The 27,844-nt window shown below is 43.4% G+C and overlaps 3 protein-coding genes across 7 annotated transcripts; 2 read left to right on the forward strand and 1 right to left on the reverse strand.

Annotated features, from left to right (window-relative positions):
* Positions 1-187: 187 nt before the first annotated feature.
* On the forward strand, positions 188-6,645 carry spdya (speedy/RINGO cell cycle regulator family member A). Of its 2 annotated transcripts, none has more exons than XM_054613755.1 (7): positions 188-407; positions 3,776-4,057; positions 4,147-4,205; positions 4,312-4,397; positions 4,527-4,698; positions 4,902-5,259; positions 6,202-6,645. In XM_054613755.1, exons 2-7 carry the CDS (start codon positions 3,820-3,822, stop codon positions 6,261-6,263), a joined length of 975 nt encoding a protein of 324 aa, XP_054469730.1. In that variant the 5' UTR covers positions 188-407; positions 3,776-3,819; the 3' UTR covers positions 6,264-6,645. The 2 variants fall into 2 exon arrangements, with proteins under 2 accessions (XP_054469730.1, XP_054469731.1); XM_054613756.1 differs by having other exon boundaries at positions 188-325.
* Positions 6,646-6,723: 78 nt separating this feature from the next.
* On the reverse strand, positions 6,724-9,657 carry trmt61b (tRNA methyltransferase 61B). 4 transcript variants are annotated; one of them, XM_054613754.1, is made up of 8 exons: positions 9,557-9,657; positions 8,706-9,332; positions 8,469-8,571; positions 8,191-8,381; positions 8,012-8,103; positions 7,111-7,295; positions 6,935-7,018; positions 6,724-6,852 (listed from the first exon to the last, which is right to left on the reverse strand). In XM_054613754.1, exons 2-8 carry the CDS (start codon positions 9,306-9,308, stop codon positions 6,818-6,820), a joined length of 1,293 nt encoding a protein of 430 aa, XP_054469729.1. In that variant the 5' UTR covers positions 9,309-9,332; positions 9,557-9,657; the 3' UTR covers positions 6,724-6,817. The 4 variants fall into 4 exon arrangements, with proteins under 4 accessions (XP_054469729.1, XP_054469728.1, XP_054469726.1 ...); XM_054613753.1 differs by having other exon boundaries at positions 8,706-9,346; XM_054613751.1 differs by having other exon boundaries at positions 8,706-9,392.
* Positions 9,658-11,765: 2,108 nt separating this feature from the next.
* Positions 11,766-27,341, forward strand: wdr43 (WD repeat domain 43). Its single transcript, XM_054614065.1, has 18 exons — positions 11,766-12,052; positions 12,930-13,064; positions 13,228-13,349; positions 16,906-17,026; positions 17,226-17,344; positions 17,445-17,547; positions 17,756-17,820; positions 18,168-18,327; positions 19,302-19,388; positions 19,560-19,685; positions 21,208-21,357; positions 21,504-21,590; positions 21,703-21,734; positions 21,869-21,932; positions 22,597-22,710; positions 24,070-24,139; positions 26,222-26,280; positions 26,400-27,341. Exons 1-18 carry the CDS (start codon positions 11,846-11,848, stop codon positions 26,547-26,549), a joined length of 1,971 nt encoding a protein of 656 aa, XP_054470040.1. The 5' UTR covers positions 11,766-11,845; the 3' UTR covers positions 26,550-27,341.
* The last annotated feature ends 503 nt before the right edge of the window (positions 27,342-27,844 follow it).

Here is a 27,844-nt window from a genome sequence, read left to right on the forward strand (position 1 = left end):
AGGAGAAGAAGAAGAAGGAGGAGAAGAAGAAGGAGAGGAAGAAGGAGAAGAAGAAGGAGAAGGAGAAGAAGAGAGAAGGAGAAGAAGAAGAAGAAGAGAAGGAGAAGAAGAAGAAGAAGAAGAAGAAGAAGAAGAAGAAGAAGAAGGAGAAGGAGGAGAAGAAGAAGAAGAAGAAGAAGAAGAAGAAGAAGAAGAAGAAGGAGAAGAAGAAGAAGGAGAAGGAGAAGGAGAGCGCAGCGATTGGTCGTTGCGTCCCCGCGTGCAGGTGTGCTGCTGAGCGATTGGCGCGCATGCTGGAGCGCGCTCCCAAAGCTCCCCTTCTGTGGTCAGTGTTGTGTGCCGACTGAAGCCTGTTTAAATGTTTTAACTCACTCCTTCCACCGAGGCCCGCAGGAGGAACCACAGAGGTGAGGCCTCAGGTGACGCTGTTAGCGTTAAGGATATCTTTTTTTTTTTTTTAGCTGGAACTAGTTCAGAAATAACGTCAAAGTTAGCTTCATGCTAGCTGACAGCTAGCTCAGTGACGTCATCGTGATGACGTTGAGACGCATTTGGTGGAATGGATCCACACATACAGTACCAGTCAAAATATATATATATATATATACAGTACCAGTCAAAAGTCTGGACACACCTTCTCATTCAATGGGTTTTCTTTATTTATTTTTTCTACATTGCAGATTAATACTGAAGACATCCAAACTATGAAGGAACACATGTGGAATTATGTGGTAAACAAACAAATGCTCAACAAACCAGAATATGTTTTATATTTTAGATTCTTCAAGGTAGTTGAATGAGAAGGTGTGTCCAAACTTTTGACTGGTACTGTATGTATAATATGAATTACAAATATTGAGAGATAATACAATTAACAAAGTCAATAAACCAATATAAATAATTAACAATCAGAGACCTATTTGCTGTCCGATGACTGACGAGCTCTTCATTTTTCAGTCGGACATATTATGAGTTAAATCATTAGCTTTAGAAGAAGCATTATTGTTGAACAATCTTTCTATTATATTTGGGAATGAATGGCAAATAATAGCTTTCTAGAAATATCTGTATTCCATTATAATAAAAATAAATAGATTACACAAGAAATCCTTGAAATATGTTCAATAAATAAAACATGAATGTGTATATATAATATTTATTATATATATACAGTACCAGTCAAAAGTTTGGACACACCTTCTCATTCAATTTTTCTTTATTTTTATTTTTATATTTTTTTCTACGTTGTAGATTAATATTGAAGACATCCAAACTATGAAGGAACACATATGGAATTATGTGGTAAACAAACAAATGCTCAACAAACCAGAATATGTTTTATATTTTACATTCTTCAAAGTAGTTGAATGAAAAGATAGGTACTATATACAGTGGGTACGGAAAGTATTCAGACCCCTTTAAATTTTTCACTCTTTGTTTCATTGCAGCCATTTGCTAAAATCGAAAAAGTTCATTTTTTTTTCGCATTAATGTACACTCAGCAACCCATCTTGACAGAAAAAAACAGAAATGTAGAAATTTTTGCAAATTTATTAAAAAAGAAAAACTGAAATATCACATGGTCATAAGTATTCAGACCCTTTGCTGTGACACTCATATTTAACTCACATGCTGTCCATTTCTTCTGATCCTCCTTGAGATGGTTCTACTCCTTCATTGGAGTCCAGCTGTGTTTAATTAAACTGATTGGACTTGATTAGGAAAGGCACACACCTGTCTATATAAGACCTTACAGCTCACAGTGCATGTCAGAACAAATGAGAATCATGAGGTCGAAGGAACTGCCCAAGGAGCTCAGAGACAGAATTGTGGCAAGGCACAGATCTGGCCAAGGTTACAAAAGAATTTCTGCAGCACTCAAGGTTCCTAAGAGCACAGTGGCCTCCATAATCCTTAAATGGAAGAAGTATGGGATGACCAGAACTCTTCCTAGACCTGGCCGTCCAGCCAAACTGAGCAATCGTGGGAGAAGAGCCTTGGTGAGAGAGGTAAAGAAGAACCCAAAGATCACTGTGGCTGAGCTCCAGAGATGCAGTAGGGAGATGGGAGAAAGTTCCACAAAGTCAACTATCACTGCAGCCCTCCACCAGTCGGGGCTTTATGGCAGAGTGGCCCGACGGAAGCCTCTCCTCAGTGCAAGACATATGAAAGCCCGCATAGAGTTTGCCAAAAAACACATGGAGGACTCCCAAACTATGAGAAATAAGATTCTCTGGTCTGATGAGACCAAGATTGAACTTTTTGGCGTTAATTCTAAGCGGTATGTGTGGAGAAAACCAGGCACTGCTCATCACCTGCCCAATACAATCCCAACAGTGAAACATGGTGGTGGCAGCATCATGCTATGGGGGTGTTTTTCAGCTGCAGGGACAGGACGACTGGTTGCAATTGAAGGAAAGATGAATGCGGCCAAGTACAGAGATATCCTGGAAGAAAACCTCCTCCAGAGTGCTCAGGACCTCAGACTGGGCCGAAGGTTCACCTTCCAACAAGACAATGACCCGAAGCACACAGCTAAAATAACAAAGGAGTGGCTTCGGAACAAGTCTGTGACCATTCTTGACTGGCCCAGCCAGAGCCCTGACCTAAACCCAATTGAGCATCTCTGGAGAGACCTGAAAATGGCTGTCCACCAACGTTCACCATCCAACCTGACAGAACTGGAGAGGATCTGCAAGGAAGAATGGCAGAGGATCCCCAAATCCAGGTGTGAGAAACTTGTTGCATCATTCCCAAGAAGACTCATGGCTGTACTAGCTCAAAAGGGTGCTTCTACTCAATACTGAGCAAAGGGTCTGAATACTTATGACCATGTGATATTTCAGTTTTTCTTTTTTAATAAATTTGCAAAAATTTCTACATTTCTGTTTTTTTCTGTCAAGATGGGTTGCTGAGTGTACATTAATGCGAAAAAAAATGAACTTTTTCGATTTTAGCAAATGGCTGCAATGAAACAAAGGGTGAAAAATTTAAAGGGGTCTGAATACTTTCCGTACCCACTGTATATATATATATATATATATATATATATATATATATATATATATATATATATATATATGTGTATATATATATATATGTATATATATATATATATATATATCACAATATATTTTACATTCTTCAAAGTAGTTGTGTGAGAAGGTGTGTCCAAACTTTTGACTGGTACTGTATGTATAATATGAATTACAAATATTGAGAGATAATACAATTAACAAAGTCAATAAACCAATATAAATAATTAACAATCAGAGACTTATTTGCTGTCCGATGACTGACGAGCTCTTCATTTTTCAGTCGGACATATTATGAGTTAAATCATTAGCTTTAGAAGAAGCATTATTGTTGAACAATCTTTCTATTATATTTGGGAATGAATGGCAAATAATAGCTTTCTAGAAATATCTGTATTCCATTATGATAAAATAAATAGATTACACAAGAAATCCTTGAAATATGTTCAATAAATAAAACATGAATGTGTGTATATAATATTTATTATATATATACAGTACCAGTCAAAAGTTTGGACACCTTCTCATTCAATGTTTTTTATTTAATTTTTTTCTACATTGTAGATTAATATTGAAGACATCCAAACTATGAAGGAACACATATGGAATTATGTGGTAAACAAACAAATGCTCAACAAACCAGAATATGTTTTATATTTTAGATTCTTCAAAGTAGTTGAATGAGAAGGTGTGGAAAAAAAAAAATTCAACTTCATAACTCTCCGTCCATTTCCCCTCAGCACGGCCCCACAACTCTCCCCTACAGATGACCCGAGTCTGAAGCATGATGAAGCACACACGCAGCTGGTGCCAGGCTACTGGAGTGAGACCCAGCAGCTCACACTCCCTCCAAGTCAGGAGAGGTCTCCGGCTCAAACGAGCCAACGGACAGGACGCCCAGGGCCCGCCGGGGAAGAGCCAGCCGGGCCAGTGTTGGGACGAGATGTACCGTCCCAGCATGACCATGCCCCCAACCATCGTCATCCAGCGGCAGGAAATGGCATCGTTCTTCAGACTTTTCGGTATGTATGCCCGGGAGAATGCTTTCATACGGTGGCAATCAAAGTGATCGTTTGGCCATTTAATATTAATTGTCCGTGTTTGGTTACAGATGATGACCTGATCCACGACTTCCTGTGGATGGACTGTTGCTGTAAAATGACTGACAAGGTAAATAGTTAATAAGACGGTGATTTTGTGAAAGTGACAAAAAGATCTCTAAAGCTTTAAGCTGCTTACAGTCAACTGACTCCACCTTTTCTCCCTCACTCACCAGTACCTCCTGGCCATGACCTTTGTGTACTTCAAAAGGGCCCGCTTCACCATCGCTGAATACACCAGGAAGAATTTTTTCATTGCACTGTAAGTTTGAAAGAAAAAGAAAATCTCTTTTATTTGTATCTTGTTATTCTCGTTAAAAGAGACCCACTATATGCCAGCCCGGACAAGCCGTAACCCTTCTTTTTTTTAATCTATGCGCTCCATCTATAGGTATCTTGCCAACACCATGGAGGAGGACGAGGAGGAGAGCAAGTATGAGATTTTTCCATGGGCGCTCGGCAAGAGCTGGAGGAGGCAGTTTCCTCGCTTCCTCAAGCAGCGAGACAAGCTGTGGGCTCGTGTTGAGTACAGAGCTGCTGTCAGCAGGCGCTGCTGTGAAGAGGTACGCGCCAGCGTAATTGCCCAGGGGAATGATGAATGGCGCTTCTCTGGGACTCTTTTTAAGGGTCTTGTTTTTGCTGCACAGTGCAGTATTTTATGGCTCTGGGTTAACGTCAGAAGTTCCATCTCTCTTGTTTTTTCTCTGATGGAGCTGTAATTTTCTGTATTTTTTGGGTCTGTGTCTCCTTATCTTTGTCCCTCCAGGTGATGGCCATTGTGTCCTCCCACTTTGTGTGGCAGCGAGATCGGTCGGAGCACCACAGCGGCGCCCAGCGGCAGTACGGGGAGCGGGCGCGCACTCGCGTCCCTCGAGGGCCCTTGGCCTCCCCAGTCCCCTGTCCCCTCTGTAAACGTGGCTCTGCTTCCGATCGGGGCCCGGGCTCATCTTCTCCCTCAGGAGGCTCTCCAGTGCGGACCCCTAGACCCGCCTTTTCCCACCCGTTCACCTCAGCGCTGAGCTTGGAGGTCACACCACCCAGGGCCGTGGCCACTCGCAGGAAAGCGGTGGAGACTAAAATCCATACGCAGCACTCCTTCTGCTGCTGTGCTGAGGAGGTTCCCAGTAGGTATCAGGTCCCCAAAAGGCTGAGATTATCATAAAAACCCATCTCATCAGCTGATTTGAATATAGAAACGATCGCAGATAAACTAGTACCTCCCAGCCACTTGTACTGTAAATACCCCGCAGCAGGAGGAGCCACAAATGACATGTTTTTAATCTCTGAACTTCTCTTTTATTATCATTAGTGTTGTATATGCTGTTTGGCACACACTTGTATACAGTATAAGTGTTTAATAACATAAACGGTCTAATAGCTAAAAATATGACAGAAAGACATACACATCATTATGCATATTCATCAAATCCTCTATGCTGGATTTTTGGTTAAACACGAGTTTAAGAGTCTTAACGTCTGCCTCGAGCAGAAGCAGCTATATTAATATCAAAGCTCTCTTTGCTAAACGTACTTACTGAGTAAGTACGTTTAGCGTAACGTGATGTGATTCATCTGGATTATAACTGGGAGCCGTTGACAAAGCAGGATTAGAAAGTAAAAGATGGCGCTTTATGTCCTGTGATACCGACTTAAAAAGCTTGAATATTTAATTTAGGAGCTCATCCTCATTGCCCCTTTGCAATTTTTTATTTATTTATAAGCTGTTGTCAAATAACAACAAAGCTCATTATCATGCTAAATCTATTTCTTATTTAAGTGAATGAATCTGGAGTTTTTCCCCTTAACACAGTGTTTCCCAACATGGGGTCTTTCCTCCTCAGGGGGGCGCCGGGATAGGTCTTTAACTGAGGATGTCAAAGGCAGATTTGCACATGCATAACTAAATTCATAACAAGACACTTTTGGATAATTTATACAAAAGTCTGTATTTAAAACAAAATACGATTTATTTGATGTGTCCACAGTCAAACACAGTAGTCCACAATCTGTTTGAACCTGCTAGTTGTTTACAGTTTCAGACTAAACTCCCATTTGTCTATCCCCAGGGGATGAGTCCTCCTGTGGGTCCCCATACGACCCCTCCCTCGACTGGATCAGTGAGGAGTAAGAGCGCCATGACACCATCCGACAGAGCGAGCTGTTCTGCGTCTCTCCTCTTTCGTGCCACTCTTACTCTGAAGTAAAGGTCCGAAACTTTGCTCGTTTGTTGTTTACCTCTTTTATAAATCCCGACGTGGATCGGACTCAACAGAACTGCACCAAACAAAGTTAAGTAAAAGTCAGCGTCTGTGAGAAGCAGCTTGTGTCTTTCCGTACACATCATACTCGAGGATTGTTGTTTAACCTGCACTGAGTTCTTGGTATTTATTTATTTATATATTTATTTATGTACTAAAGCACTACTGGGAATTTTTTTTTCACTACTTATTTATTAAAAAGTGACAATTTGTGTTATTGCCGATGTGCCTGTTCAATGATTCAACACTGCCTCTGGAGTTTTGAATAAAGGCTTGAGCTTAAATGTGTCTGTCTGGTAGCCTATTCATTTTTGCGCATCACACACCACATTGAACATTTTCAGCATTTATTTGTCAAATAATTTACAATAGTAATAATAATAATAGTAATTTTTCCTCCCATGGTCCCTTATAGGCAGTATGGCTACCGCACACACTTCCTCAGTTTCACCAGGAACGCTGAAAAATGGAAAAGCAGACAATGAGTGTTCAGTTACAAACACACCGCCGTTGAATGGGACTAAAAATGACATATCCTGACCTGAGTGGCCCATCTGTTCGGGATGAGGTCTGGCGATGTAGGGAACACTCCCGAAGGCTTGGTGTTCCTCCGCGGTCGTCTCCTCTAAAATGTGACAGCAAAACCTCATAAAAAATATGCTCTAAAACATCACATCTGACCAAACGCGAGCGCTGGTCGTGTCGCTTTTAAATCACCTCTGTCGGCCTCCTCCCTCTGGTCTTGGTCCAGGACGGGCGCTATCCTGGAGCAGTACCTCCCGTCTTTCCGGAGGGCCGGAGCCACCACCCAGTCTCTGATGGAAACCTCTGCGATGCGTTCACACAGCAGAGGCAGCGCCATACATCGAACCCCTTCCAGCAGGTCGATGACCTGTGTGATGCTGTGTTAAGTAAAGGTCACAGTGACAGTCAGAATGTATCGGGTTGTGTTCAAGGTCCTTATAACCATGTTTGTGTTTCGTATTCTGATATTTAAATCAAGACACGTCCTACTTTAAAAGGAATATCTTGACATTTTTGGGACATACGCTTATTTGCCCTCTTGCTGAGAGATAGATGAGAAGATCAACACAGTGGCTGGCTAGCTTAGCTTAGCACAAAGACTGGAAACGGGTGGAAACAACTAGCCTGGCTCTATCTAAAGTTACAAAAGAATCACTAATTAACATGCATCTTGTTTCATTTGTACAAAGAAACCCAAACAGTTCTGTAGGGGTGCTTGTACTGGACTATTTCTAGACCGGGAGCAGCAACTTCCTGGAATCTTGTTTGCAACTTGTCACTTTTAGACTGAATGGTATAAACTACATGTCCCATGTTCATTAGTGAAGTTTAGAGGTGCACGGTTGGTGGATTTCTTCACCTAAGCTAACCGTCTGCCGGCCTTGGCCTCACATTAAGCGGACAGATACGTGAGTGGTATTGTCCTTCTCGGCCAACTCTCATGAAGACTGCGGTAAAGAATATTTCCAACATACGACGAACTACTTCACAGTGCCAGAAGCCACTGAACTTTTTTTTCAGGGGCTCAATGTGTGCCGCCTGGTTTGGCCCCTCCTATCGTGGGTCCGGGCTTCTGAACAGTGGAGGTACACACTTGGCGAGGTAGACGGCGCACACGGCCCCGGGGTGCAGATGCGGAATCACGGCGGGCAGAACCAGCTGAGGGTTGATCAGGTCTAGAGCCACCTACAAACAGACAGAGTCCATGTTTGAGAAAACCCATAATCAAGGTACGAAACTCGGCCTCTGCCCCCTTTCACACCGGACACTGACCGCGTGGAATCCCCGAGCGGCGAGGAGAGGCGAGGCCTTGCCGAGGTCTCCCATGTGGAACTGGACGTTGTCGGGCCACTCCTGGCCCCGCCGCAGGCTCCACGACGCCCTCCAGCGCTTGTAGTTGAGCACCGCCCTTTTGTGGTGGTCCTCCCTGACCTCCACACTCAGCACGCGGCCCCTACAGCCGACTGGGGGTCGGGGAGAGAGACGACAACAAATAGTGAGGATCAGTGAGGATCAGTGAGGATCAGCGGGACATCTGACGGGGTCCACACCTGCTCTGGACAGGAACAGAGACATGGCCCCGGACCCGGATCCGGACTCCAAAACGCAGTCCCCCTCTGTGACGTCCATCATCATGAGCATGGCACTTACATCCTGGGGGATCAAGAGAGACACACAACCAGACACACAACCATGACACACACACACACACACACACACACACACACACACACACACACACACACACACACACACACACACACACACACACACACACACACACACACCTTAGGGTAGGCGATGGCGGGGCCCCTCTTCATGTACAGCGCGTAATCGTCCAGGCTGGCCCGGCGCACGAGGATGCGCACGCCCCTGCTGGTCTTCAGGAAGCGGCCCGCGGGATGTCCGGCGACGTCGTCGTGCGGGATCACCCCCCAGCTGCTCTGCAGGCGCGCCCCCGGCTGAAGCTCGAACATCTTGCGGAACTCCACGCGCTCCTTCCTGCGGTACTCGGCCACCAGCAGCTCCCCGAACGCGACCGCGCTCTCCCCGGGGAGGGCGGGCGGCGCGCTCGGGGTCACGGGGTCAACCTCTCCATGCTCCTCCTCTGGGGTGACCGATACCTCAGGGTCCTGCTCCATCAACCGCGTCACCTCGGGGCTCAGGGCGTCCCGGGGCAGCAGGCTGCTGATCCTCTCCAGGGGGGACAGGGGTCGCCTCCTCCTGGGCAGCAGCAGCAGCCCGGCGGCGGCGCTGCTGTCCCCCTTGTCCTCGGTACACTTCACGGGGAAGGTGGACACGGTCCTCGTCCCCCCGCCGCCTCTGTGGAGCAGGTCCAGGCCGCGGAGACGTCTGTGGCCCGGTGTGCTCATCCTCAGCAGCCGGTGCATGAACAGGAGTCCGGAGAAGGGCGTCTGCACAGCCATGACTACAGATTAAACCACTGTTAACTCAGATAAAACTACAAGTCCACCCTGAGAGTGCAAAGCAGAAGAGAAAATGACAGCTGTAGTTGTTAAATATAACATGAATAGCTGTTAAATAATGATAATAATAATAATGATAATGAAGTGAATATGACAGTAAAACCTGACAAAGTGCACCCACTCCATGCACAGTGTCACAATTAACAACTCACCGGCTGTATTTACAGCCCACGGAGGTCACCATGCTGGAAAAACACACGTGAGCTACGTCATAAGTGAGCGACTGTTGTAGTGAGTTAAGTCCACCAGCAGAGGGCAACGTTACAGCTAGATTTGTTTTATTGTATTGAGGCATTGCACAGTGACATTCAACAGTCTTAACACTTTTTTTATTTAAAAAAAATAAAAAAAAATTATAAGGTGTAAATCAAACAGCACCGAATATTTAAATAGTAATTGTGTGTTTTCTTTTGAAGAAATACATTTTTTTCGACTTGATGAAATATGCAAATGTAACCTACTTAAATGATTAGATTGTTAATTGTTAGCCTAGATTACGTATAATGCATATTTTCCAGGTAAATGTGGCGTCAGAACCAGGTCTATGAAAGTACTTGTTCTAGGCAGGAGTTTACAGTAGAGAAGTTCATTTGTTGTTGATGCGTTCAAGTGCTTTTAAAAAGAATTGTCATAATCATGGCCAACAGGATATCCTACAAAGTAGAGTAATACAGAGATAAACACTTGTAAAGTGTATGATTTATCGTTACCACTTGAGTTACGGTGTCATTTGTTATGTTATTTTCCATTGAAAGCACTTAAATACATCGACTGGTTGTAAAGTGAGATATTTACAGCTGCTGTTGTGGCAGCCTCAGACAGCCACACTATTATAAATAGGAAAATAAAAGTACGTAGAAAATCGTTTGGGAACTCTCTCACTGAACTGGCACATAGCCTGTTTCTTTTAGAGTCTGAGAATTGCATACTGCTCAAGACAACATATGCAAATGATATTGACTCACTTATGTTGAATGTGATAACAGTTTAAATATACTATTATTAACACTTTATATCTTATCAGGGACATTTCCTTTTCTTTAAAGATTGATTTCTTAATTCCATCGAATCTTTTTAAACTTTTTTTAATAGAAATTGAATATTATTCTGAGTCTCTTAAATTTGTACAAAATAAATACTGAGAAATAAGAAATGGATGTCATTGAGTTAGTTTTTGACTTACTTTTCTGATTGAAGGACAGTTGTAGGATTGTGCAACACCAGGTTAAGATGTTTTCCAGTAAGGTTAGGAACAATATTCTAAATCCTACAAATCACAGCACAAAAAGTATCAAGATTAGGTGTATGTGTGTACAGAGAAGAAGAGGTGGGTGACCTTTTGGGTAGATCATTTTCATTGTTGATGGGAATGTGGGAACCCTGATTGCAAATGGGTAGAGATGACATATAGGCCTATAGGTGAGGAGTGTGATTAAAAAAGACCCAGGAGGGAATGAAGGCACCTTGAGTGCTGGAGATGAATTAGCTGCCATCCAATAAGGAAAAGTCTGCAGTTATTGGTGAATACTTTTGTTTCACTACACGGTTCCAATACTTTTTCAGAGGAGGCCGAATGAGGGAGAATCAAAAATAAACAAACTGGAAAGACTGAACCAATGAACGATTAAAAATGTCAAATCACGCTGTAACATTTTAAGTTAGGCGATAATGTTTCCGCTGCATGTCATACCCTCTCTCTTCCCCTTTCTAGTCTATCTGTATTATCTATCTCAGTGGTTCTCAAATGGGGGTACGTGTACCCCTGGGGGTACGTGATATTTTTAAAAAATATATTTAAAATTAGCATCCATTCAAAAATCCTTTAAAAATAGTTATTTAATAAATATTCAATAAAATATAAGTGTAAGTTCATAAACTGAATTCAATGCAACAATGCAATCTTCAGTGTTGACAGTTTAATAAATCAGACACTGATGGCACAGCGCTGCGTATTACATCTTTTTTTCATCCAAAAATGCTTTTCGCTGGTTAGGGGGTACTTGGCTGAAAAAATATTTCACAGGGGGTACATCACTGAAAAAAAGGTTGAGAACCACTGCTCTATCTGATAAAGGCAAAAATGCCCCAAAAATATCTCCAAGAAAGGTAGGTAGGTTGATCTGACTGTAAGAAATAATAACAATAAATATCCTAAAACATACGGGTATTATGTGCCCTTGTGTCATTTTTGTTGGTCGAAAAGGTAGTTTTAAAATCATACATGTATTTATTTATGTATTTGTTTGTTTATGTTCATTCACATTTTCGAATTGAAGAGTCTCCTCTGTTACGAGGGGACGTGAACGCAGCATTGAGTCAGCCCTGCTTGTTGTCTGTCGGGGGGCGGGGCTCCCCCCCGCTCCAGTGCGCATGTCCTCGGAAACCCACACGTGGTTGGTCCGGTGTAAACCACGCACGCAGACTCAAGCAGCGGCTCAGAAATGGCGGCCGACACGGGCAGCTCTTCGCTGCAGCTACCCTGCGTCTTTTCACCCAAACCCCGACAGTACCTGGCGCTGTGTGCCCAGGACGGCAGGCTGCGCGTCTGGAACACGGACAGTAAGACGCTCCACCGAGAGTACGTGCCTTCAGCCCACCTGAGCGCCACCTGCATCTGCATAGCCTGGGGACCATGCCGGACCGTCAAGGTACGTGAGGCTGCGAGAGCGAGGCCCGAGCCCGGCCGCCCCCCGGTGCTCGTGTCCCCTCCAGAAGCAGCGCCGCACAACACAACCGGACGAAGTGTGGCCGGTGTCGGAGGAGAAGCCCACGAGAAGCTTCCCCCGCACACGGGCCGCGCGGAGCTGCGGACGCGTTCACGTGTCGGAGCTGGTTAGCCGCGTTAGCAGCTAGCTAGCTAGCTTCCAACAGCTGCGCAGGACGCACATGTTGGTCCCACATGGTGGTTAAGAGAGAAGAACGCGGTCTTCACGGCGCGTATGAGTGTGACTCAACTCTAAGTAACACTTGTTTGAGCCGCGTTGATCTGAAACGTGAGCCCCCGCTGTGTGTAGCCCGGCAGCACTGTGATTAAAGTCTTTATTCAAGTTAGCATTAGCACAGCACAGCTTCAGGAGCGCGTGCCACCATGACACCTCTGAGAGGGGAGGCTGGGGGAAAGTTTTCACCCTCTAATGGAGACTTACAGACCGTGTCACACACATCTGTGGTGTTTGGTTTAAGATGGAGATGTGCAGATTGAGTAGTCATGATGCCTATTTAACACCGTGTAGAATGGGTTTATTGGGTCCTGGGTGTTTTTTTACAGAGTAAAGAGTGGGTGGTTGAGCAAGCTCACTTTTCAAAATGTCAATTAGTAAAGATTCAAAGACAGCATTTGTCGTTTTAAGCAGCTGTCAATGTGCTGGTGTAGGAATGTCAATGGTGTAATGAAGTGAGATTTGAATACAAGCAGAGGTAACATCCTCCAGGTGAACAAAGCACGGCCTCATCATTGTGTCATTTAGTGGGGATGTTTAGGCAGGTTGTACATTGAAATGTGGCTGTGTTTTTGTTTTTTTCCAGGAGGGCCCTCAGAGGAAGAAGAGGAAATCGGAGGCCGGGCAGGTGGAGGAGAAGGCAGACCTGTTGGCGATGGGCACAGCCGCGGGCAGTGTGCTCATTTACAGTACAGCCAAGGGAGCACTGCACTGTACCCTGGTGGGTCCAAACTCAACGCACTTACATCATAACTTGTAGCTGAAGAATTTCCCCCCCCTCTTATTTTTTTCGGACTGGAAAAGTTTATTGCATGAACTAGCTGTTGTCGAGGTCTTTTCTTTCAGTTTACCAACGCTAACGGTACGTTTTCTCTCTCTGCCAGGATGGAGGCCACAGTGGAGGAGTGAATTGTGTCCAGTGGCATCCTCAAGACAGTTTATTATACAGCGGCTCAGATGATACGAACATCATAGAGTGGGACCTGCAGACGGGCAAGGCGAGAAGGTCCGTATCTAGTTTATAATGTTGCGTTCAAACACAAAAGTCAAAAGAGGCCCAAATCTGTTTTTTAGTTGTGACTCAGTTCTGTTGACGGTTTGAACAGCATAGATCACATTGAACCTGATCTTTCTTCAATTCAGATTTGGGCCCCTTTCATATGTGACCCTAAATTAGATACAGGTCTGTATTGCAATGCTACCCCAATCTTCACAGTCACAGCGGGATTCATGCAACTTTTACGTAACTCTAGATCAAAATTTGTCACAATTCTGCTCTGGCGGGAGTCGCTCCATTCACGTCACGATCCCACCTCCTGTGGTTCTGACTTTGCATTACCCGCACACCTACTTACATTTCTCTTCTAGTAGTTTTCCAATTTTTTCTATTCCATATTTATGTTCCTAACTTTCTTATACTTTTGAACCAAAAGATATTTCCTATGTTGATAATAGTAATAATAATAATAATTAAGCCTTTATTAGTCCCACAATGGGGAAATTATTTCTCTGCATTTAACCCATCCCAGAGGAGCAGTGGGCTGCAATGAAGCGCCCAGGGAGCAACTTGGGGTTAGGTGTCTTGCTCAAGGACACCTCGGCATGTTGCCGGTAGAGGGGTTTGCACCACTAACCTTGTGGTTACAGGACAAGCGCTCTACCTCATGTGCCAAGCGTATTGTGAAGTTTTAAATCTAAACGGGATGCTGTAATAGTGTTTTAATGTTTTAAACCGCTCGGCCTGTCTAGAGTCGTGTTTCCTGATGTTATTGAGAAGAACATCTAAACCCTCTTAAATGTTCTCATGTAATTTCCTCTGGGGCAAAGTCTCTAAACTACCAAACACAGTCTGATCAGATTTGTGCGATGGCGTTAGTGAGCGTGTGTTTTCAATCTCACATGATCTTTAACAAGCACAGACAGGGACTTGCAGAGAACACACGTTTTCCTTTTGGCTGTTTATAGAATTAACGTCAATTAGCGACAGATGACATGACCTGCTGCTGGTGACATTTGTCATTGTAATCCTTGGATGGCCAAACTACAGCCCGCTGCTCGTTTTGACATGGCCAGCTGTGATTTATTTTTAATATTTTTTAAATAAAATAGAATATGACATGAGCACATTTTTTATAAATTGTACTGTGTGTGTATAATGCCCATTCTAGTTAACACTCCAGATGTCGACTAGATTTAGTGAAATTCTTTGCACAGAAACAATATTTTACCATTTCCTCCTGTTCTGTTTGTTGCAGCTCAACATTAGGCTTACAGATTTAAATCTCAAGCTTAACTTATTTCCATATTCGCACATATCATCATTATGTTTTTAGTGGGCGCTTAAGCCATGCACTGTAATGCATAAGTTTGAGCCGGCGAAAGAAAAAGTCTGGGCCATTACTCCGTTGCCAACATAAAACCATTTATTTTCCTACTCGATTGTGATTGACTGAGATTTGTGTTTGCATGAACTTCTCCGTCATGCAATAACTTACCTAACATTGTGACATGCTGCTCTAAAGCCCGAAACACAGGATGTGGGAGATCTATCAGACCAGATTCCAATGGATCTGGTCTGGTGATCCCTGTAGGTACTGGTCTGCTCACTAGCTAAAACTTATGGCCCTTTTTTTTTTTTTTTTTTTTTTTTTACCCTACTTGTTTTCCTCAAAACTAATACATTTTATAATCTTTATAATCTTTTGAGGACATAAATGGAGGCGCTCTTAATATAAGGCAAGCTCCCCCAACTCAATTTTAAGTTGCAGTTTTCAATCAATAGCAGGGCTTCTGAGGAAACAGAAACTTAAAAGGCTTTTTTTCATCCAAAGCATCTCTGCTGACTTCCCTTCTTGTCAGTGTGAACATTAATTGAAACTACCGGCTGTGTTTCATTCAGTCCTTCTTCTCTGCTGTTGACTCTTTGGTAACATTCAGGTTCCAGTTTTTTATTGTGAAGGTTTTGGGGAAAAAAGCAGTTGTCTTTTAAAGTCATATAATAAAACAAAGAACTTTCTGTATTCTATTGATCCCCAGGGAAATTAAAGCATCCAAACTACAAAAACAAATACACTGAACACACAGGAACAATCAATAAAAACCTAATGAAATAAAAAATAAATAAAAAACGAACACAGCAGTGAAGTGATTGTCTAGTCCACAGAAGTACTACCGAGTAGAGCTGATAGAATCTGATTCCATAATTACTTTGTCAAATAGAAATGGCCTTTGTTCAAGCACAGCCAGGTAAAAACCCTTTCTGCCTTTAAAGATCAACCTGGAACAGTCTCATCAAGTTTATTTATTCATAAATAAACAACCTGTAGAGCATTCAACACCTCCTGTCCTTTGACCCTCATTTACAGACACGCCTATTTATCACTGTATGGGGAAAAAACATCTTTTTCTATTAAAACCATCCAATTTCATCTGCTCAAATATTCCCTTTCACTGGCGATACAGTACAGAAGTTGATGGTTTCTCACTTCTGTTTCACTGGGACTTTAAAGGCTGCAACACATAATTGATTTCTGAAAACAGTGGGGAGCCAATTTGATTCCTAAGCTCTGTATATGTGATGCGTGTCATGCGCTGTGGCAACGTCTACAAACAGACGGAATATTCTAATCGATTATCAAAGTATTTGTCGGTTACAGCCCTACATTTAAGCAAAGCCTGTTGTGTAGAGGTTCAGTGTGCGGGAGAAATACATCCCAGGATTTAAGTTCTGTAAGGGACAAAGAGGGAAAATAAGAGACAGAATAGAGTGCCATAAGTTATTGATTAGGTAACTTATTCTTTCTCACGGGGATATGTGGTTTGATAAAAGTGTAAAAACATAAGAATGTCTTTTATGGATATGAATAACTACCAACTGTTCCACTGGTACTCTCATCTGTTTTAGCTTTTTTCACTCTGTCAACCCGTCACCATTGCTCCTAGATGGCTCGAAAAGTGACGGATGTTTTAAGAGCACCGCTCTCAATAATGCTAGTGTTTAAATGGCAGATTATTTCTTTATTGTCCCAGCCTCTACTCAAGTAGAAACGTCACTGGTAGTTTGAAAGACGTCACAACCCGACACTTCACTTGCAAACGATGAAACGCACCAACAAACCGTTATATCGTAAGCTCTACCATCATGCATTTAGCGTCGGCGTATTTCTACATAAACACCATTTACTCCGGTGATTCAGCGGCAGCACCATCGGCGGCGACAATCAAGTGCCGTAACGTCACAATGAACCCTTGAAGCCCGTTTTGTGGTCCACAGAAATGGTTCGCAGAGTGGCAAGTGTTTTTCACATCTCTTACTGCTATCAGTTGGAGTGTCGTAGTAAACTGCATGCTGTTGAATGTAGCTGCAAAGTCTCTGGCACTTAAATCTAAAAGGGGGAAAAAGCTGTTATGGAAATGTCCAATAGACAAAGTGCTACTTGGATCCAACAAAGGAGAACCAAGCAGCTGCTCTTGATCCTGGTGATCCGATGTTAACTAAAGAAGAAATGGAATCCCATAAAAAGCAGTTAGAAAATCCATTGTGTCTTTATTTGCTTCTGCAGTAAGTGGAAGGCGGACCGTGCAGCGGTGACCAGTTTGTGTGTGAGCCCTGACGGCAAACTGCTGCTCTCAGCCGGTCAGATAATCAAGATGTGGGACCTGGACACCAAGGAGGTTTACAGGGTGAGTGTCAGCTGATTTCCAATCGTATTTGTGGGTTTATTAGACCCGGGGTAAACTATTCTGGGTCTTCATATAAGTACGGCGGTATCAAGCGCCACTGCTAGTGAAAGTCTCCGCTCTCAGTTTTGTTGAAGAGCAACACTGGGTCTGATGATTTCAGCCGTATTGATTGCTGTTTTGTCCTGGTCCCCTTCCGCAGAAGTTCACAGGCCACTCCACCGCCGTGACGACCCTGCGCTTTGCCACCACACGACCCCCCGACAGCAACGGCCTTTACTTCCTGTCCGGCGCCGCACACGACCGGCTGCTCAGCGTCTGGTGAGTGCTCGCTTCTTACCCGCAGCCCGTCTCCTGTTCGCTTTGAAACGTACCGCCGCTCATTTTTCACGGAACTGACACCACGTCGTCTAACCCACAGGCAAGTACGAGAAGACGGAAAGGACAAGAATTCTGTGGTGTCCTTCACGCTGACGGACGAGCCGCAGCACATCGACCTGGTTGCGGCCAACAGCAAGGAAGAGGTCAGTGAGGACAAAATGTCCTCGCATTATTCCTTAGACTGAAGTCTTGATGTATACTGGGAGTCTTAAGGATGGGGATTTAAGCACTTGCTCAAAGTTCTGCTGAAGTGTTTATCCCTGTGGTGTCGTTGTGTCAGAGCTATACAGAGACATTGGTTGTTTTATGAAACCTATTTACCTCATGCAAATGTTTATTTGTTTCACACAGGCGGTGAGGCTGGCGGTGGTGTGTAAGGATGGACAGCTGCATCTCTTTGAGCACTTTTTAAATGGGTAAGCCCTTAAAACACTGCACACTGTACGGGGCAACATATGGCAGTGTAAGGTGCCTTTATAAGACCTTTGGAAAAAGAAATGGCTTTCTCTTTTTTTTTTTTTTTTCTTTTTTTTTTGGTTCGTTTTGTATTCCACTCATATGGTAATAAAGGTCACAAAACCAAAGATGGCAGAACGCCTCCGTGGAGGCTGAAAGTCATTTTCATATTGTTCAGTGTCTACTCCCAAATGGCTGATAGGGGGCATTGCACTGCCAACAGATGACACTGATCACCTCTTCTCTGCAGTGATTCTTAACCTTTGATCCAACACATCTGATTCCATGTCCTCATCTGTCCCCACAGGCCCTGTAAGAAGCCGTTGTCTCCCTCGTGTACGGTCCAGATGTCGGACACGAAGGACTCCCCGGTGCCGATCCCACTGCTGGCCGCCGCCCTCTGCGCCGGTACGCGGACTGTGCTGCTGGGCTACGGCAACCACCTGCAGCCTGTGATGGAGAAAGTGGTGAGTGCGCAGGAGGCTGCAGAGATGCATATATGTTTAATCTGTAAGAGCAGACCACTGTGAAGGTTTGCATGGACAGCCATGTCAGGGTTGGTTAACCATGGCCACCAAATCCCCCCTCTAGGTAAACAAAGGAGCTAACAGTATTGGGAGAAGATAAATTATAAAGATATTTTGATGTTTTCAAATGTAAATTTGTAAAATGTAGTTTTTGGCAAGAAACTTGGCAACTTTACAGACTTCATGTCAACACAAAATGGATATTAGAGTGCAAATTATAACCTGTTAAACTTATTAACATCAGCTCTTAGCCACTTATAATACACCAGTGAACTGAAGCCAAGATTATTATTTTTTTATTCAAAGCAAATATTGAAATGAAAATGTAATGATTCATTCCACATCACTTGAGTTGTGTTTCTATTTGAAAACTAAAGACGGTATATTTTATATTATGTGCACAGAGACCGTGAGAGATGAAGGAACTTGGACGTTTTCAATTTAGATAATAAAATACATATTTTCATAGTTAATCTCGCTGTTAATGAAGCCGGAGTAAAGTTGCCTTTTCTGTATAGTGGGGCCACTGCTTTAAACTATTAGCGTCCATCCTTGAGTGTTCTCTACAGCTTATAAAATGGTGCTTCTGCTCCATGTCTCCTTTATACGAGAGTTGAGTATTCTGGTGGGTGTTCTTGAACCGTACAAGCAACAGGACAAATAAAGATCACCCTACACTATCCAGGAAGTCAGACGTATACGGTTGTGACTTGTATTCCACAGTAATACTCAATGCTTGATGGAATACATTATGATAAGTCTCGGCTGACAGAACACTCCTTATTCTTGCTCAGTGAATTATGAATATGAAGATGTTCATCACGTTTGGTAGCTTCACAGCAATAATGAGATTATCAGCCTTGTTCTCCAAACTGTTGATTTACCCACAATGCTCCTCCCTCCTATCTGTGTAGGAGATCAACACAGCAGAGAGACATGTGTGTTTGACCCGGGATGTTCAGACCAGCTTGTCTCTTTCCATGGAGACCGCCGTCTCCAAGGTAACAATCACATCTTACTCTCCTTGACATGGATCAAGAAGACCGCTGTAACCGGAGCACATTCTCCAGCCTTTACATGGTGTCATGTACCATTCCACGGAGCTGTAGATACATTTATACTGTAACTGTGACTGGATATGAAATCCTGAGATTTTGTTTTTTTTGTTCCAGGTGAAAACCCCTGTTGTGAACACCAAGAGCAAAGTATTGGTCCCAGGGCTTCCCGGTCACCAAGCCCCCATCAAGGGAAGCTCACAGGGATCAGAGAAGAGGAAAAAAGACACAGACACCAAAGAGGTGGGTTTCATTGTCGATGACGACCCAGCACACAGCAGCTCACTGCGTCTGAGACGGCCGCTTGGCTCAGACTCCAAACAGACCTAATGGAGACTAAATGTCTTGCACCACAGTGTTGGTGCTCCGATTAGTCACAATCACAATAGGCCAGCACACGTTTTTTCTTTGTGATCAAATTTTTATAAATATTCAGGAGGTGCATTGAAAATAATAACAAAAGGACATTAATAATAAACAGAACATTAACCCTCTGAACAACGAGCAGCTTCTGGGCGTTTTTTTTTTGCCGATGTTTCACATTTTCTTTCTGTGACCTTGTTTTTCGCTGCAAGTCCTGTACTTCTATGGAAACGACACAATCACGAGTAGAAGTAGAGAGTTGTCTTTTGTGCAGTAAAACAGATACAATGCAATAAGACTCCAAAGTAAAATTTCTTCTTACAAAAATTTAGCAATGGAATCTAGATATCCAACATTTATCCAGGTGTCCACAAGTGTTACCAATGCTTGTGTTTGGGAGTAAAATGTGAGGCTCAACATGCTATTTACATTGAAATATTTACATTTTTTACAACATCTCCTGGCCTTTCCTCAATGCACTCTGTTCAGCAGTTCAAAGTGTCACCAAATGTTGGTCTTTTTACAGGAAGCAAAATGTTTATTTGGGGGAAAAGTTAAAAAAGAAATGTAGAATAAAATGTCTTTGATGGAATATCACAAGTTTAAGCTGTACTTTAGTTTCCCTTTCTGAAGGAAGCGTTGGTCACAGATGTGTTGAAGGACGGTCGGATTATTGGTGCAATTATGGCAAAAGAAAACATGCTTTTCAATTCCCCTGGTAGGTTTTGGGGTGCAGAGGGTTAAGAGCGAAATTAAGAATAAAAAAATTATTATAATTTATTATCATTCATTAGAGAAGAAAAAGACTATCAATTACTACTTATCCCTCCTACTCGGGTCTTTGTCGGGTCAGAATGGAGGGCGGTCGTGCAGGCATTACCTTTTCCCTATTGACACTGTTGTAATAACCTTATTGATCTTCTACAACAGTTATTCTATATAACACTACCCAGTGTACTATATGGAGATTTATTTGTGGGTGGTTGTTGCAATTTAACCTTTTCGGGGGGTTTTTGCGTTGTTTTTGTGTTCATTTATTTTATTTCTTATTTATTCATATGGGCCAGTAGATGTTCTTAATAGATGAGTAATCCGAAGCACACTGCAACATGTCGGCATCAGTTCACTCTTTTCCTTTTGCAGTAGTTTTAGACCTTGACTTTTCAAATCAATCAGGTTTACATTGACCACATGCACCAGTTGATATCTGTCATCTTTTGTTATTGTTGATGAGAGACTGTGATATACTGGAGAGAACCTCAAATCATCTCCTATGGCTTTACATGCCTTTATATTGTCTGTGGTGTGGTAGTGGTGTTAAACCTGGGTAAAATGGATTAATTTAGTGTGAACGCATATCAGCCAATCCCTGGTGACTTTATAGATCTGTATTCTCCTGTAGATGTCCATAGCGGAGCGGCTAGGTGAAATCGATCTGTCCACAGTCTCCACCGACAAGGGGGCTCTTAAAGGGGCGGCCTCTTTACAGACGGACAACTTTGCTGTGCTGCTGGTGCAGGGCCTGGAGAGCAGCGACGCCAACATCCTCAATGTGAGTGTTCTCCCCGACAGTCTGCGCTGTGAAACGGAAGCTTTCACAAAAAGTGAATTTCCTTTGTTTAGCCTCGCTTGTCATTCATCTTTAACAATTAAGGAAGTTAAATAACTTCTATTGTCCCCCTCCTTTCTCTCCCACAGAAAGTTTTCCAGACTCGTAAAGATATGGTGATAAAGAAAACGGTTGCTAGGTTACCCCTCCCTGCTGTTTTACCTTTGGTGGAAGAGGTGAGTAAACTTTCTTTGCAATGTACAAACCGCTGCATATCCCTCTGTGTATTCCTCAATGAAATTGTTTTAACTGCATTTTTTTTTTTCTTTTGTCTAATCAACCCTTTAGATCACAAAGAGGCTCCAAGGGCATCCTTTCACGTAAGTCTAAGCTTGCCAGATCAACTGTACGCATTGGATTGGTTTCAGTTGACTGTTTTTATGTTTAACTTTGAATCATAAAAGCATTCGTGTGATGAATACGGTCAGTCATATGTATTTGTTCCTTCCTCCAGGGCCGTTTTAATGGTGCGGTGGCTCAAGGCTGTGCTCATGCACCACACATCATACCTGGCATCGGTGAGTCTGCAACACCAACATAACATTCTGTCCGCACCACTGATGATGAAGCCTGCAGCTTGTCCACGCTCGTTTTGCATTGCCTTCTGTTGGGATGCTCTCCACGGGGCATAACTGGATCGCCCCGGGCACTGCACATGGCAGTTTTAAATAACACTAAAACAAACGCACGGCATCCTTCTGTGGGCATCGACGTTCACGTTTAATCTCCTTTAGATCTGCAGCCATTGGCGCCGCCACACAGCAGAGATTGAGCGGTTGCCTCTAATGTTTGTGTGACTGTCCATTGAAATATCTTCATAACCAGCGGCTGGATATCCCTTTAGTGTGAACATTGGTGCTAGAAAGATGAGGAAACCTTGTAACCTTTACCACAGCACCATCAGGCTGACACTTCCCCTGACCTGTACCGTCACACAGAGGGAACACATGCTGTTCAGGTTGATGTTAACGACAGAACGCCTTTACTGTTTGCTTTGCCCTTAACCTTCTGTAAACTTCTTTCTTTCTATTATAATAAAGCATTAGTTAATAGGGAGGCAATACCTCGGCAGACGTCTGCTCATCATCCAGTTCAGTTTTTTGGGGGGTTTTTCTGCTGCTGAAATGTTTTTTGGTTTTTGGTTTTTTTAACTCCAACTGATCCATCTGTCTGTCCCAACAGCTGCCAGACCTGGTTACCCAGCTGGGAGTGCTTTATCACATGATTGAGAGCCGAGTGAAGATGTTCCACAAGCTAACGAAGCTGCATGGGAAACTGTATCTGCTAATGACACAGGTAGGTGGAAATAAGCTCTGAAGTGTTTTTAAATGTTAAAGGTAGCCTATAGCACCCTCAAAAGTGTAAAAAAAGTTCCAATAAGTCACCTGTTTGCTAAGAGGATCTATGCATTTGAGTTAAGGCTGCACGATTATGGGGGAAAATCCTTGTGATTGAGTGGTAACTGACTTTAATGATCATCATACATTTAAAAAGAAAATGTCATACTTTTCATTTTCAAGTGAAAGCTAGGGTTGGTAATCTTGAGGAACTAGCAAGAGTACGCTGGCTTTTAAAAATGATGTAACCTAAAAAACAGCCCAGTGTTGACGAATCCCTTCCAATGAAAGCAGCTAGCAGTACTCGCTCAAAAAGTTGCTAATCCGAGCAAGAGAGGTGCCAAGCTTTCCAAAGCCACGCCCCCAAAATCATCATGATGGGCAAACGCAACAAACATGGCTGTTAGTTCCCACAGCTGTCAATCAGGCAGAATGTAATGATTGGAGCATTTGATTGGTTGATGGCTGTCCGAACGCAATGAGGAAATACTGAAGATCAGCAACCCTGCCTTAAAATGCAAGTTAATCAAGAACTCGTTGGTTGTATGGATATGAACAGTACAAAGGTCACGCCCACAGAGCGTGGTAGATGAGACGGTGTCACAAACTGGTCGGCTTTAGTTACAGTTTACACAACGTCTCTGAACTAGCTGCTCAGGGTTCATTTTAACCCAACCCTGTTTTAAATTCATTCAGTTTTTAGGTGCTATTTTATTTTTTGACCTTGAGTTTAGACCATCCAACCCGGTCCTGATGCACATCTGTCCCACAGCCACATTTGTCCGTTCCAAAATAAAGCCAGTTTTAGCCCTGTCCCTGACATCGGCATCACAAATTCAGACAGATGTGTCTGCAGATCGGACAAGGAGCCACGGAGGCCATTATCAGTTCCCCAAATGCAAAATTGACAGCGCATGACCTTGTTGAGTAGGTAGTGAGCAGGCCCCCTGCTTGGGAACAGATGTGCTTCTTGTAGAATAGGACAGACTGTGCGCTCCACATTCTCCACACAATGATTTCAGGCACAGATGAATATTGTCCATACGCAATATCAGAAATCCAGTGACGGTGTCGCGAAAACGCAGAGCGCCTAATTTGGTCGGACGTGCAGCAGCAGCAGGACAGAAGAGAACAGACGAGCGGGCAGTTTTTATCTCGTCGCCGAGCTTAAAAAGTAGAAGTGCAACATTAAAAGTGAAAACATGGTCAAGTGGAGAGCAGCATTTAATTACATAGTGAATTCTTTCAAAAAATGAAAGAAACAAACTCCTGGTCTGCACATTGATCTCTAAAACCTATTCTCCCTTTTCACCACTAGGTGGCGACAGGTGACAGCAGCAACACCGTTACAGTTGTTGACCACACAGCAAAGCTGGTGTATGAAGAAGGTGAGTGTTTGTGTCCCTCTTCGTGTTCTCTTTTTCCCTTATCTGTTTCCCAGATGCCTTTGCTCTATAAAACCTCCCTCCTCCTTTGCATCACAGTTCTTTAGGCCCCTCAAAACCTCACGTAGAATCACGACCCATCAGTCCCAGTGATGAGCCGTCTGAGTCTGCAGCAGCTGGCTGAAATGAAACTCTGATCATGTTTCGGCCTCCTAACTCATCAGTTGACCATTTCAGATTGACTGGAGTGATTCTCGAAGCTGTAACCGGCCACGGCGACGTTATCTGATTATTTTTGACTGGCGTTCATTAACTCGTCCGGCTCACCGTTAAGTCATCCTGGACTCTCCTCGCCAAGACCGTACTGAATCACTTCAGGTTTGATGAAGCCAGCGTTGCCCGTCACGCAGCCACTCTTGGCGATGCACCGCACGCAAACATGACTCCTGTTGCCTGGCAACCTGACCGGCAGCGTTCAGATCCTCCCCTGTTTCTTTTTTCTTTTTTTTTTCATTTGAGCCGAACAATGCCCCGCTCTGTTCGCTCTCGTTTCTCATTACCTGTACCTGTAAGAGTTTTATTGAACCACGTAGAAAATTTGCTTTCATGAAATAATTAGGCGCTGCTTTGGAGTTCAAATTTCACCCCCGTCTCCTTCCCCTTCCCCCGTAAGCGGTCCGGGAGGTGGGGGTTCATTTGAGAAGATATAAGTTCATGAAGGTAGCTGATGAGCAGGAGGCTGTTACCGTCCCGTGTGGATGCCGCTGTGCTCTGGGCTTATTATGGGTCCAACATGGGGAGCTTCAGAGTTTAGCTCCAGGGCTGTGATGCTCGGTAATAATGAGTCAGTTGGAAACAGTTGTGCTCTCCAGTTGATCTGTTGGGGTAACTAACTATGCAGTGATTAACCGTCCTGTAGCAAGAGCTGGTACAAGGTGGAGACGCTGCTGCCACGTCTGTCAGAATACAGGATTAGGTTTAGTCCTCTAGAAAATGTCACCAAGGGGGGGGTGGAGATAAGACGGCTGCCACAAAGAAAATTGTCTGTCATTATGGAAAAGCTGCTATTTCACAACATGTGGCAACACTTTACTTTTCTGGTAACAGGCTCTCTGTTTGACCCGTTTCATTCTCAACTATGTATTTCTGCCCACTTCTCACTGATCCCCTACTTAAGTTTATACATGTACTAGCCAACAAGCATTTATGTTAATTTGCCTTAATCATGTAATGATGAGATGAAACGGAACACAAAGCTCACGGTTGAGCTCGGATCGGCAGAAAAACTGGAGCAAATAAAGCTTTAACAGATGCCCCATCACGTTTTTCATCTGCTGCTCATCGTCAATAAGCCACATCTGACCAGACCTTTTTGTTGTTTTGTAATAGCTGTTGGTACACAAGGCTCCAGATGAAATATTTCCACCACTCTCCTGATAAATCATCACACTTCTCTGAAGTTGGTGTAAACCATCAAAAATTCTCAATTTGTCATCCATACTGGTTGTATGGATAAAACGGTTAAAAATATTACTAAATAAAGATATTTTTAGTGACTCAAAGTGAAAACATTCCTGGCCTTGGTAGTGTTAATGAAGTATTATAAACAGATGAGAGTTTGTGTAAGGGAAGTTCAACAGGTCACAATCTGTTTCATATCGCTGTGAGACATCTGAACCGAACGGATCAGCTACGTCACAACAACCACACAGTTTTTCTTTTCTAAAGCTTCCCTCTCAATCATATTTGCAGTTATGCCATGTAGTAGTAGAATATTTAGCAATATCTGTCTAATAGTCCTCCGGTCACCGTCCTCCGCAGACGATGCGGATCACGTTGACTCTCCTCCCTCAGTCAGTATTGTTGTCATAACCTGATGGCACCGCTACGCCATTGAAATGCAAATATCCGCCGTCTCTCCCACCGTGTTTATACACAAATGAAAGCATGAAAGGCCTTTTTTTTTTTTTCCTTCACCGTCTTTCCATGTGTGGGAGGGGTCGTACCAGAGTGATGGAGTGGAAACAGTTTAGCAGCATGCACGCTGATGGATTTATTTATTTATTTTTCATGTGCCCTTTATAGAATCATCTGATGAAGACGAGGCCTCTGGTGATGAAGGTCTCCATGACGACGACTCTGATGTAAGTCATGAGAGACTGGCCAGTCGGACAGATCTCACAAGCGTCTGCTCAAACTAACAGTTGGATGAAGTGGCCAACCAGTATCACTAACATGTTTATGTTGATGTGGTCCTTCTCAGAACTGGGAGGAGGAGGAGGAGGACGCGGCGATGGAGGAGGACAAGGAGGAAAAGGCGGACGAGGAAGAGGACGATCCAGACAGCAGAACAGACTCCAAAGCGAACGGAGAGGAAGACATGGAGCGTGGGAACGAGAGCGAAGAGGAGTAAGGATGAGCGGGGGTGGAATGCTAGTCGCACGTAAAAATGGACCTGAAAGAGTTATATATACTTTCATTTTATTTTCACTCTTTTTGATTTTATTATCAGAACAAAGTATGGTTTTACAAAAAAAGAATAAAAAAAATCAAGGGCCTCGTGGTGATGAAATCTGGGCAGCTGCCTCGCCACTACAAGGTTCAGTCACAAGGAGGTGATGTCGTCTTCCCCCCCCATCAGAGGAACGGATGCAGCATTTTGCGAAGTCGCGTAGAAACATTCTGCTCTCTTCTTCTTCTTCTCCTTCTTCTTCTGCTGTCAGTTCAGTCTGCATCCCAGCTCTACAGCCTGACCAGTTAGTGTTGAAAGATGACTGAAAAGAATGATTTGGTGGCGTTCCAGTTTGCCGACACTGCTGTGTGCATTCCAAATTTTTTTATGTTATGTATTAATAAATAGTATTAGAGTATATTGTCTAAGCCTAACTGTAGATGAGACAGCACTCTGTCTGCGCTCAGTTTATTCTAAGACGACTCCGTAGGCCATCTGGAACCAGCCTCGTCGCTCTATGGAGGCAAACACAAACAGGTGTGGAGTTGGGATGCAGCCCCCCCTCACAACCCCAGGTGTTTTGTTGTACAGAATACTGCTCGATCCAGAGGCGAGACCATACATACATACATACATACATCATGTCCCTCAAACAATGTAAATCTGTATGTACAGTGAAGTGTTTGAATGAGCTCTTCCCTCTACAGCTATTCCCCCACAAATGCTTGGGATTAAATGAACTCCTGTAAAGTCTTTTGAATGCTGTTTTTTTTTTTATTTTAATTTCTTTCTTTTTTTTCTTTTTTTTAATCCTTTCCAGTTTTGTTGCAGCCCCTTTCGTTTAAACAGTCTTTCCTCTTTGTGCGTTCAATTTCCGGACATGCCCCGATGTCCACTGCCTTGAACCCGTTATTCACATGGGGAGACTGAGAGAAAATGAAAATGTGAACTTTGCTCTAATAGGGGAATAAATGGGTTTTCAAAATGGCTTGCCGTGTCTGATGGGGGTGAGAAGCAACAGTCCTCGCTGAATAAATAAAACTGTCTTGAGTGGCCGATACACCGAGGCCACACAGGATGCTGCTTTTTTTAATCTGCCTGTAGGCATAGCAATAGCCGAAGGGAAATTGAGGTCATACATATTTTAAGTGTTGAGATGCAGCAGGCGATATGGAAACAATTTTCTAAGGTTTATGTAATTTCATTGTGATATTGATATAATTGTGGGATGGTATATTTCCTAAAAAGTCAATAGA

This window comes from Anoplopoma fimbria, chromosome 15, assembly GCF_027596085.1.
Source record: "Anoplopoma fimbria isolate UVic2021 breed Golden Eagle Sablefish chromosome 15, Afim_UVic_2022, whole genome shotgun sequence".
Lineage (NCBI taxonomy): Eukaryota > Metazoa > Chordata > Actinopteri > Perciformes > Anoplopomatidae > Anoplopoma > Anoplopoma fimbria.